Here is a 12,536-nt window from a genome sequence, read left to right on the forward strand (position 1 = left end):
GCTGCTCCACTTCTGTGACTGTGACCATGGAGAACGTAGGAAGTGAAGAACACAAGAACATTATTTCATGTTAGTCCCTGTTGTAAAAGTTGATAGGTGTTCTTTCGTGACTACTGATTTGAATTGTCAAATGAGAATTCAGATCAGCAATCTTCAAATATGATTTTTAAAGTGTGGGGTGTTTTATTTCAATTTTTATTAGCAAAATCTGTTTAGGTGAGAAACTTGGGGTCAAAAGCAAACACTGGACCTTGATCACAGCATTTGGGTGATAAAAAAAGAAATTCACATTTCTGTGGTAAATGCAAAAATTGTCACCAGGATATTAGTTTTTGATCCTGCCTTTTTTTTTCATTAAACAGGCCAATGACTGCCCCTCAGATGAGTCGCTGTGATCAAGGCCATAAAGGAACCACTACTGCTAACCATACTATGTCGTCTGGAACAAATACTAGGTAATTAACTGGGGCTGTCCTATGACTTGCTGATCTAAGCTCCAGTTCCTAATGTTCCTGATGATATTGTATGCGTGTGCACATAGTTTCATGGGGAAACATGAAGTTTGGGACTATGGCTTTGGGAGAAGAGCGTATGAATTGCCTTGATGGATCAAGCCAAAGGTCCATCTTTGCCAATTCCTTTTGTTTCCAGCAGTAGCCTGCCCAATACTCATCAGGAAACTTGCAAGCACAGCATGAAAGAGAAGACAATAATATGTTGTTATCTGTTTACAGCCTCTGGAGAACAGAGCTAGAATGCATGTGTCTGTAGAGGAGGTTCCTTGTTTCCCCATGAAACTGTATACACACACAACATACACAGGGTCCCGTAATCCTACCCACCCCACGTCCCTCCCCATGACAAGAGGGGATCTAAGTTATACTGAGCAAGATGAACCTCAGGCTGGAGCTACAGGCAGAGGCAAGCCAATGTGCCTCTCCCTCTCCCCTTCTGCATTAAGCTGAAAACAGGAGGCTGAGTCATGTGGGCTTCCCTCTGTGCCTAAGGGCATTCCAAGCTCAGAGCATCCATTGGGTGCAGATGGGGTCTTCCATGCCTCTGCCTCTGCTCTTGGCTGAAGGCTGGCTGCTTTGCCTGAGCACGGTTCAGGAACAACCACTTCAGGTGCTCAGAGCACCTGTTGGGCACTGAACCAAAGCAATCCAATACTTCTCCACCTGCCCCCATCGCCTCTAAGGTGAAGGCTTGCCTCCGCACCTGATGGGGTATTCTGAGTTTAGAACACCTGTTGGGCACAGAGGCAGAGCTTTTATAGATTGGAGTTCATGCACAGACAGCTCCATTGAAGTGTTACACCCATGCATGGATGTCAGAAGCAGAATAAGTGTGTTGGGAGGGAAGGCATGCTCTCACATGCGGTGGGAGCATTGTCTGAAGGGGTCCAAAGGGTATTTCAGGTCCTCTGTCTTTTTCCTTATACCATTCCCCCCCCCCTCTATATTTCTAGATACCCAGATCAAGGAGCCAAACTGCACTTTATCAGGTACTGTAAGATTGCCACCCAATCTCCTTTGCATTTGTGATGAACACCTCTGCGGTTTTCTCTCTCCCTGGGTTCCAATGTGAAAAATTTGCTACAAGGGGAAATTGACAATAGACTTTTTATCTCTTTCTAGTCTCTCTAGCTGCTCACTCTTCATTTTCTGTCAATTGCCAAGCCGTGATTTTCATGGGTAGATCCCTACCTGTTCAAGAGTAGGAGTTGGTTACAATCTTTTATTTTATCGGTGCATTTCCTCTGTTTGCACCTTCACAATCTGCATCTTTCCCTTCAGGGAAAACCTTCACTTGCTGGAGGAAGGCCAAGGCATTCAGCGCGAGGAGCTGGATGAACGCATTGCTAGGGAGGAGTTCAGGAGACCCCGTGAGTCCCTGTTGAATATCTGTACTGAGTTCTATAAACACTGTGGCCCCAGACTGAAGATTTTGCAGAACCTAGCTGGAGAGCCCAGAGTGACTTCCTTAGAGCTGCTGGATGTTAAGTCTCACATGAGGTATTATTTTAATAATACATTAAGTATATGTCTGAAATATGTACAGTGTATATATGGAATATATAGAACATATATATTCAAGTATATATATGAAATATGTAAAACATATATCAAACTGTTGAAGCATATATGGTAATATATTGCAGGAGCATTATTTAATGTTATCACAACACCTTTATGGAAAATCCTAAAGCTTTTGACAACAGACAAGCTCATGCATAGCACTAAACCAAACCGTGGCTAAGCATAAATACATGTGTGTGTGTGTGTTGCTCATCCCTCAGTCCTGCTGCTGCTGCACAACCTGGAGCTAGGCCATAGTTTGGCTTTGTGTTACACCCAGACTTGTTAAATTGGAAGCTCCTTGTATTGCTTTAGCTGAAACCTTTAGCCCCACCTAAAATATGATGTTGAGTTCTGGGTTAGCCTAGAGAAGGGAAGATTAAAGGGTGCAGAAGAAGGAGCAGGCTTGTCCTCTGTTGTTCTGGGGGCAGGATTTGAACCTGTGGGTGGAAATTTACAAGAAACATTTAGCATTAAAAGCTCAGCTAGAGTTGGTAGTTCATAAGGGAAAACCATGTGGAATTAGTAAGATGTATTTATCAGAAATGACAGGTTATCACAGCTCAGTTTATTAAGCCTAAGTATGTACACAAGCCTCCTGCTTGTGCACAGAGCCTATTCGCCCCTTCTGTCATTATGTGACCCATAATAAAACAAGGAAACTACTAATTAACCTTCGTGTCCACTAGGAAACTATGATTATTTAGAGGCTTCCTGTTTTAATTGCAGCTCATGGCAAAGGGATTACAAGTTCAGGCAAACAGCTGGTGCATATCTTAGCTTATATAGCTATCTTTAACTCCATCAAATCTGGCATCCATGTTTAGCACTTATTTGTAATTATCAGGGGAAGAGAGCCCTTGACTTCGTTACTTGTAATCCTTGGGTAGTTGATCTGTGCATTTTTTGATCCTACATGTGGTTGCTTTATAGCTGTTTTTACATCTACAGGATGGAGTTGAAGAGGTTTCTCACTTTCTTCATGACCTGCTGATACATTATTACTCAATATATGCTATTGATTAATGAGTTTTTAAGTTGTGTCCAGTTGAATTAGTGTAATACTTACCTTGATTGTGGAAACAGCTGCTTCTATTGTGGTTGAGGTTCCTCATGTAAACATTTTAAAAGCAAGTTCTCTCAGTGATTGCACTGAGCTGAGGCTGTTTTGAAACTTGTTTTGAAAAATAATACAAAGACATGCATAAGGCATTTTCTTCCTGAGCCACTCAGACATTGTCTGGAGCAAAGTGAAACTGATGGCGCACTCATAGGTTTAAGTCTCTTAAGTTTTTCTGTTCCTTTAGTTTTGCCGTGGAGAGTTGCATTGCCCACAGCCATTCTCTGCATCTCACCAAGCCCTAGAGAGCTCCTCTCAGTTGTCACTACTGCCCATCAACTGGGCTCTGGGGGGGTAGGTAGCATGGGGGAGGGTAGTGATCTTCTGTGCGTTGGCAAGGATCGCTGTCCCGTGCTTTTATCTCCCCACTTCGATTGTGCCTCCCCCAACCACAAACAGCTAGGCTTGGAAAGCACAAATTTAATGGGGCAATGCATCCTCAGGGAGGCTCCTCCCTCCCTGTGTTTCTATTCATCCTTGTGGTGTATGTGCACGCATGTGTAACTGAGTGCCGATGTCTCTGTGTTAATCTGTATTGGCATGGCAGGCTCTGGTCATGCCTATGGGCTTGTGCCCCTCCACCACCACCCCATCCCCATCTGTAACCCACAGGGCCAAAACAGTGACCCGCTTTTGGCTCACTGTGAGCCTCAAGTGTGCTGGAAGTTGTGTTCTTGGATCACTTAACATTCTTTTGAATGGGGTGTGTTTTCCCACTGTGCAGTGGTTGTGGCTCTCTACAAAGGGGCTCACTTGGTAGAATCTGAGATTTCCCTCTTAACGAGCAGTAATTTTAGGTTGGCAGAAATTGCACATTCCCTTCTGAAGCTGGCACCTTACGACACCCAGACGATGGAGAGCCGTGGGCTCCGGCGATACATCATGGAGATGCTGCCCATCACTGACTGGACGGCTGAGGCAGTGAGGCCTGCCTTAATCCTCATCTTAAAGCGATTGGATCGTATGTTCAATAAAATTCACAAGATGCCTACTTTGAGGTGAGCCTGTATGACGGAAACCTACGGGGGTCCGTTTCTGTTGTTGCAAGCCTTGAAGGAAGGGTATGTCATTTTATTGACAGTGTTTTGCTGCACTGAACTCTCACAGCAAAAAAACAAATAAATGTATTTCTCCTATTGTTGTATATGCATGTGGCCACATTTTTTGAGACAACAATAGAGGAAATGCATCTTTTATGACGAACCATAGCAGAACTGGTAAAAATATGGCATCCACCGCAAAACAGGTGCCCAGGAATAATACTTTTGTTGACTTTGTCATTTCTAAAATCTCATGAGGTTATCCTCAGAGATTTTAAGAATGAAGCATATGTAATATAAATGCTGTAGGACTGTGAATACGTTTTGTTGTAACATCTGCCTGTAACTGTATTAAAATGCACTTAAATGGAGGATTCTAAACTTTCTGGAGCTTAAAAAGCCATATGAATAGTCTTATTTTGCATAGTCAAAGAAAAATGAGGTCGTTTCAGAAGTCATTGAGACAGGGCTTGTGCATACTTCCTCTGGTCCTACTCCTTTCCCCTGAGAAAAACCACTCTTTAGCACTCAGGTGAAGCAAACGGCAATTATGGTTTTCTGCAGATTGATGTTTGCACTGATTTAGCGCTAAAGAGCAGTTTTTCCCTGGGAAAGGAGTGGGGTGAGGAGGAAACTGCTCAGGCCCGTGCTTTCTAGGCATGGGACAGGCAGGAGTGTGGATGAGCTCCCTCGGTGCTGTTTTTCCTGCATGATATTCTAGCATGTTTTAGCTACATCAGCAAACATATGGCTTAGATTAGTCATTTGAGTGTGAGAACATACTGGATCTTGAAACATGTTACCTGGCTAGCTGCTTAGATAAAAGACTTGTGTGAGAAAAGGCATGGAAAAGCCAAAAAATATTTAACAAAGTGGGATCCAGTCCACAAAGTTTTATGTCCCAATATATTTGGTAGTCTTTAACGTATCATGCAACTAGTTTCTTCCCAGAAAAAGTAATCTGGAACTAGGCTAAAGTTGTATAAATTTGATTTAATGACTTCTTATCTGCATGGGCAAATATCCATATCAAGACTGTCCTTGTTCATCTTCCCAATGAGATGAAATAAACTAAACATTATTTCCCCCATTATTTCCTGTAACTGATGTGTATCAAAATGATGTTAATGGAAACTGAATTGTATTTTTATGTGTGCTCCATCCCAAACTATTATTTTGTTTTCCAAATCTTATCTGTTTTTTGTTTTTTTTGTTTTTTTAAAATTGTTCCTTCATTTTTTAAACACCAAGGAGTACCCTAGGGACTTGAATGTTGAATTTCCTTCCTGTTCTCAAGTTTTTTATGATTGGAACCTTGGAAAGTCCACTAGTTATAACTATCCCTTGTCATAGGAAAAGTCAGGATGCAAAGGAGTTTGGCCACTACTTCCCAGCTTTATAAACCATGGTTGGGGTTGAGCATTCCTCTCTTACCCGCCTCCCCCTTCGTCATCTGCCATCTTTGGTACTTCATTCTTGTCTAGCCATAGTTGTCCACTACATCTGAACTGGAGAACTCTGGTTTAATCACAGAATCAAGTCCTTATCATAGTTCCTGATCGCTACTATTCTCCATGGTTTTCTTCCAGTTGCTTCCGTAATGCACACAAATGCATCTTGGGAGATTCTACTTTTCCATTTTAGTCCATTGGCAAATATCTCAGTTTTACATTTCCTGAAATCATCTTGATGTGGAAATGGCACCTACGTTATTGAATTCCTAAATAAATATGAAGATTCCAAGTCTGCTGATGTCATTTTCAAGACATGGACATGATAGCGAATCTAACTACTGGTGAATGAAGACTAGGGTTGCAATATATAACCGCTTAGAAAGGTTGATGGTGCTAATCTTTTAATGTCATTGGAACATTCATCAGATACAGATTTGTTTTTTTAATTTAGAATAGTGAAAATTTTAAATACACTTATAAAATTTAGCCAGTCTTACTAAAATCCACCTTGTTTGCAGGAAGTATGCCACATTGCTCATCCACGAAGAAACCACAAATACTTCCAAAAATGCTTTGCACTCCTATATCTTTTCCATATTGTGATCACTGTGACTATTCAGGGGGAGCGTAATTAAATACCATACACATGAGTAGCAATTGGTGTTTAGGTATTCATTAAGTAGTGGAAATTCTATGCTGCTCTTTGATCTTATAGAATCATAGAATTGTAGAGTTGGAAGGGACCCTCAGGATCATCTAGTCCTGTGGTTCCCAACATGGAGCACACATCCCATGGGGGGATTTGATTTTTAAGGGGGGGGAATTTGAGAATGAGTTATTAACAGTGAATAGCCTTTTAAGCTTCCTCCACGTGAATAGGAGTTCACTTTTTGAATAATAAGAATTACATGTTGCGGGGGGTGGGGATCAGGATTTTAGCCAAAAAAAAAGTTGGGAATCACTGATCTAGTCTACCCCCCTTCAATGCAGGATTGTGCAGATGTCCCATATAGGGATAAAACCTGCAACCTTGGCATTATCAGCACCATGCTGAAACCAACTGAGCTATCTTACATTCATGTGCAACAGAACATGGATGTTCAGAGTACAGTCGTACCTTGGTTTTTTAACAGCTTAGTTATCGAACGTTTTGGCTCCTGGACACCAGAAACCCAGAAATGACTGTTCCGGTTTGTGAACTATTTTTGGAAACTGAATGTCTGATGGGGCTTCCATGGCTTCCAATTGGCTGCAGCAACTTCCTGCAGCCAATCAGAAGCCGCGCTTCGGTCTCTGAACGTTTTGGAAGTCAAACAGACTTCTGGAACAGATTCCGTTTGACTTCCAAGGTATGATTGTACTAGATCTGCTGGATTCTACTTCAGATTTCAAAATCCCAGTGGAAATCTGGTGTTTTATTCCTGATGGGCAAATTCAGAATACCCTTCTGAATTTTGGAGAGAATATATATCCTTTGAAATCAGTGGAGGAGAAGCATACTATTGCCATTTGCAGCATGTCTGCAAATGGCAATAGTATGCCATTAGAATTAAATTAGAATTAAAACAAATTCACAGGACACCATGTCGTTAGTTTCTTGCATATATTGTTTCACTGCAAACTTGTCTAAGTGGTTTACAGTAAAGGTTTAAAACCAGCTTTACTCATCATACACACCAATTCCCACCCCTTTCGATTGCTGATCTGAATATTTTTCTACCGTTTGTTGAGTCTCATGGCAACACCTCTTTGCTGTAGGTCCAGTTTCTTCTGCAGTACTTTCTGTGCTTCCCTGATTTCTGAATAGTGTCGGTAAAATGCACATGTTGTAATGCATTTTTTTTTTGCCATCTGAGACACCCTTGTCTTAAGCATCCCTCACAATCCCTTTGTCTCAGTCACGATTGTGCAGGATTTTTGGGTGGAGCCGGATGCCTAATGCCACCTACTGTTGTGTTCCAGGCGACAGGTTGAGTGGGAGCCTGCCAGCAGTTTGATTGAAGGGGTTTGTTTGACACTTCAGAGGCAGCCAATCATATCCTTCCTGCCTCACCTTAGGTCACTGATCAATGTCTGTGTCAATCTGGTGAGTAACCAACATTCCAATCTCCTGCACATCTGCCAGACTTCCTTCTGTGGTACAGATTCCCCATTTCCTGTTCCAGTCCTACTCATGGAAATAAGCTATTTAACTGACACTAGAAATAGTGGAGTTCATTTTTAAAGTGGTGCATGGGGAGCGAATGGGGAGGAAGCCCATAGCCTAAGCCCAGTGACTGGTTTTTGCTGCTTTCCATGCACCATTTTGAAAATCCATTCCTGCATGTTGCGCCGAGAGTTGAGGGCTGCAAGTTGGAGAGTGGTGGATACTGCACACACCTGGTAGAGGAGTTGGGAGGGGATGGGGGAAGCTGAAAACATACTCAGTCTCAAGTTGTTGAAAGACAACATTTTTTTATTGCTCTGCAAAAGGGCATAAGCAATTGACTGGATGAATTACTAAACTAAATTTGCTTTGCCATTTGTAATGTCCCTGGTCTAAAGTAACTTTTAGATTTTCTTGCACAATGTTCAGATCCTTCTGCCCCTTTATCAGGATGAAAGAGAAATTCAGTTTGGTTCACATTTTAATGCAAGCCTACCTAATTTGCACTTCCTGAAATAATATGCAAACCAAAACACAACTATCCCTCAAAATATTCCCTACTCTGAATTTTGCATTGCAGTTCTCCAAACAAAATGCATACAAAATACATAAAGTATATTGGGGGGAAATGTGCATTGAAATTCATTTAGCGGTGAAAATAACCTACAAAAATGCATTATATTGGGAGAAATTGCTTGCAAAAATGTGCATAATAGCAGAAATGTATACAGAAATGGTGATAAATATTTGTGATGATGTTTTTAAAAGCAAAGTCAGAAAATGAAGCAGAAATGTGGCAATCTGAATTTAAGAGTAGAAAAATGAGAAACTGAGAGAAACTAAAATGGACATTTTAATCAATCTCTACTTCGGAATATGGTGTTGCTGTGTGTTTTGTACATTTAGATTGCATTAGGGAACACCTAAACAGAAGGATTTCTGATGAGGAAGTTAACATGCATTGAGCCACTGGAACAAGTCTGTGGGCTTTGCAATAACAGACAATTCTGTTTCAGATCTTGATAGTTCCTATACTTAGTTCTTCAAACTAAACTGAATTTAAACTATCACAAGGTTTCATTCAAGTTAAGAATTTATGCAAATCCTGGACTTCTGCCATTTTAATGGGGATCATTGCTACAGACAAGTCTTCACAAACAGTGCTTGATCAAATTTGCTGGCACCCATCAATGATGTAAAGAAAACCATAATTTGGAAATATATAACTTGTAATACAGAAAACACTTTAGAGAGTGCAGAATGGTATGTTAGCATTTACAGTGGTGCCCCGCTAGACGAAAATAATTCGTTCTGCGCAAATTTTCGTCTAGCGGGTTTTTCGTCTTGCGGAGCGGCAATGACAGCCGCGCTCCGCAAAACGAAAAAAAAAAGGCAGCCCCATAGACTTTTTCGTCTAGCGGGGCAGCCTTCCGCTAGACGAATGCCTTCGTCTAGCGAGTTTTTCGTCTAGCGAGGCATTCGTCTAGCGGGGCACCACTGTATCTGCCTGTTTATCCAGTACTGCAAAGCATTTTGCACTGAACCTTCCTTCTCCATACAGCACAATAAAAGTAGACTTAGAGAATTATATCCACAAGATATATTGATAGATGGTTTCAAAAGGGAAATAGATGCATTAATGGAGGACATTTATGGATATTAGTAATAATGGCAAAATTGAACTACAGTTGTTGAAGGACACACAGTGGAAAGGACTGTTGCCTTTGTGCCTTGCCTGTGAGTTGGCTGGCCAACTGTTGAAAACAGATTACTGGACTAAATGGACCCCTGGTTTGATCCAGCCTTTGACTGGACTTAACCGTCCAGGGGTCCTTTACCTGATCCTGAATGGTCCTGTTATTACTTGGAAGTTATCAGCTTATTTGATCAGCCACTGGAATTTCTACTTCCCCCGGTGGTTGGAAGTACCGCTGGAGACATTTGCAATCTTTTCTATCATCTGTTTACTTACAAGTATACAAGTTGAAGTAGAGCCAAGCAAGGTGACTTTTAGTCCTTCAAGCAATATTTATTCATATTTATTCAGCATCACAACATATTAGCAAGAAATCTGTGTAAGGCATAAACTTCTTAGGGAACTTCTAGCAAGATCTAAACTCAGGACACCTTCAAATTGCTTAGAACTCATGTTTAACTGCATCTAGAGAGATAGCTTGGAGTAGCCACTGGGTGCAAGTGTAATAAGGACTGTATTCTTAACTAACAGATGCGAAGCTGAACAAAACCCTTTGAGAGGGGTTCCTTTTCTGTAACCTCAAAGCATGCTAGCAACATTATTCATTCTAAATGAGAATATTTTGCAGGTATAGATTTGAAACAGTTCAATCCCCCTCAAGATTTAACCTTTGAAGTAATAGCACATCCATACAGGAGAGTCTGAACATTGTATAAAAAACCAGTCTAGGTCAGACTCAGGACATTACCATGACATAATAAGGGAACAGCTCAAGCCAACTAGAAACACTGTGATTTCAGTACCTTTTGCTATTTACGGTAACTGCATGGCATACCCTCCAACCCCTCCTCTTTCTACCAGTACAGTGCTGGTTTTTCAGGGCTAGTACTGGGTACATTCTTAAATGTACTGGTTTTCCCTGTGCCTTCTGACCAACCCCCCTGGTTAACCCTGTAGTAGTCCCTGTTCCTCCCCACCCACTTCCTGCTAGAACCACTCCTTTTCCTTACTGGCCCCAGCTACCGCAAGACACTGTGGAGGACTCATAATCGCAGAGCAACCCCAGTCTTGCGCTACCTGAAGTGTGTACCTCACCAACACTGGAGGGTATGGCATGGATGGAATTGCAATAGTTGGTCATGGTGCTGTGCTGTGTTTGTATTGCAGGTGATGGGAGTAGTAGGACCTTCCAGTGTGGCCGATGGATTGCCCCTTCTTCATCTCAGCCCTTATCTCTCGCCACCTCTACCCTTCAGCACAGCTGTTGTCCGGCTTGTAGCATTGCAGATTCAGGTGTGACTGCCTTGCCTGTTCAGCAGGCTTTGCTTATCATGAGGTTGAGACACCAACTCATTGGTGCTCTCGTTTTCTGCGAAAGCTGGGCAAAAACTGTGAAGCAAAAATGAAAATTTCCCAACAAATACGTTAAAAGTTTGGAATGCCGTGGCATTTAGCAATTGTCCAGATCCTCGGTGGGTACCAGTTTAGCATAGCCCCACTGAAGTCACATTGGGACTATGCAGGTTTAAACCAACCGAAGAGCTGACACAAATGGTAGTTGTACTTCTCATGACGAATAGATAGGTAACCATTTTTACTTTTTAGGCTTAGAATAAGAACAAAAGAGGTGAAGTTCAGGACTTGTATAGGTCATGGGTATGCAAGCTTTGAAATTTAAAAAAATCTCTCACACTGTGAAATGACTGAATCAATGTACGCTGATGATGTCGTCTTGTTTTTTGTTTGTTTTTTTTGCAATACGAGGACCAGCTATTTTGCCACTGAAAATTCCTGCGTAATTTCAAACTTTGCATCGACACCTCACAAACCGTTATTAGTTGAATGAGAGATTGGTTATGACTTTTCAATCTTAGGATTTTTGGAAGTTCACATGATGCATTCCTTTCTTTTCTGAAGTGTAGATTCTTAGATTAATTATTTCTGTCCAACTGTATTGAACTATTTTTGTTGTTATAGGACATTTGGGTAAACTGAACCTTGATTCAAATAACAGTGTGATGAGACCACAGAAAGTATTACTGCATAGAGTAATTTTTTTATACTAATCATCAAATACTATATTTAACTATCCTTAATATTGGAAATGTAATAATTGTGTGCAGTGAGTTACAGTGCTACTCTCTCACAAAATGCAAGCTGTGTGCTTTAGGTTTTTCAGGCTACCATGTTGCCTGGACTTCTTTGCTGGCACCAATTTAAGGTATTGAGGGGAAAGGCCCCCAGCTACTAAATGCAAAGGCAAGCTTTCAGCTCCATTTCCACGTTTCCTAACAGCACTAGATTTGTGCAGAAATATTACACATATAGATTGGTCCACCTGTGGAATGAGGTAGTCCTTCTATGTTCTGACTAACCTACTGTACTTTGCCCAGGTTAACTGGAAAGGAAACAGGAGGGGGCTTTCCCAGAGTCTAGATGAGAGACTGTCATGATAAAAGGGGTGGGGTGGGAGGAATAAAGAACCAAAGCACAGATCTAGAGAAACTGATGCATAGGTGTGACTAAAGAAAGATGTCAGTAGTGTATATTGATTGAGAGTGGGGTCAGCTTTGGAAAAGTGGTGTATAATGTTTTAAATAAATACATAAACAGACCGGGGTTGTGGGAAAGAGAGAGCTAGTATAATACATCCAGTTTAGCTAGAAGTAGTCATGTCAGTCTGTGGCAGCAGATGTATGCACCTTCAAACATGTTTCTTGTTTTTAGCTGTGTACTCTTAGGAAATAATTTTGTAGTTTTAAGATTATATAGATACTGAATTTTCAAAAAGACCCACAACTAAGCCAATTCACAGTTAATATGTTTCAGATGGAGTTGGTACCTGTTTATCTATTACTATTAAGTTGCAGCAGTGTTGGAAATCAAGTTGTTTTTAGAGTCCTTTCATTTCACATTCAAATCCTGTGTGTGTGTGTGTGTGTGTGTGTGTGTGTGTGTATAGGCTCCAAGATTTGCCTTGTATCTATGCATTTTTTTAAATT

The 12,536-nt window shown here is 41.2% G+C and overlaps 1 protein-coding gene across 1 annotated transcript in view; it reads left to right on the forward strand.

The window, feature by feature from the left end:
* Nucleotides 1-12,536, forward strand: part of UNC80 (unc-80 homolog, NALCN channel complex subunit) — a 130,067-nt gene that overhangs the window by 89,448 nt on the left and 28,083 nt on the right. The window contains exons 49-54 of the mRNA XM_033170772.1: nt 363-455; nt 1,469-1,504; nt 1,797-2,015; nt 3,996-4,196; nt 7,655-7,778; nt 10,702-10,827. Of these exons, the coding sequence (XP_033026663.1) occupies nt 363-455; nt 1,469-1,504; nt 1,797-2,015; nt 3,996-4,196; nt 7,655-7,778; nt 10,702-10,827 (799 nt within the window). The remainder of the gene's footprint in view (nt 1-362; nt 456-1,468; nt 1,505-1,796; nt 2,016-3,995; nt 4,197-7,654; nt 7,779-10,701; nt 10,828-12,536) is intronic.

Source organism: Lacerta agilis, chromosome 1 (assembly GCF_009819535.1).
Source record: "Lacerta agilis isolate rLacAgi1 chromosome 1, rLacAgi1.pri, whole genome shotgun sequence".
NCBI lineage: Eukaryota > Metazoa > Chordata > Lepidosauria > Squamata > Lacertidae > Lacerta > Lacerta agilis.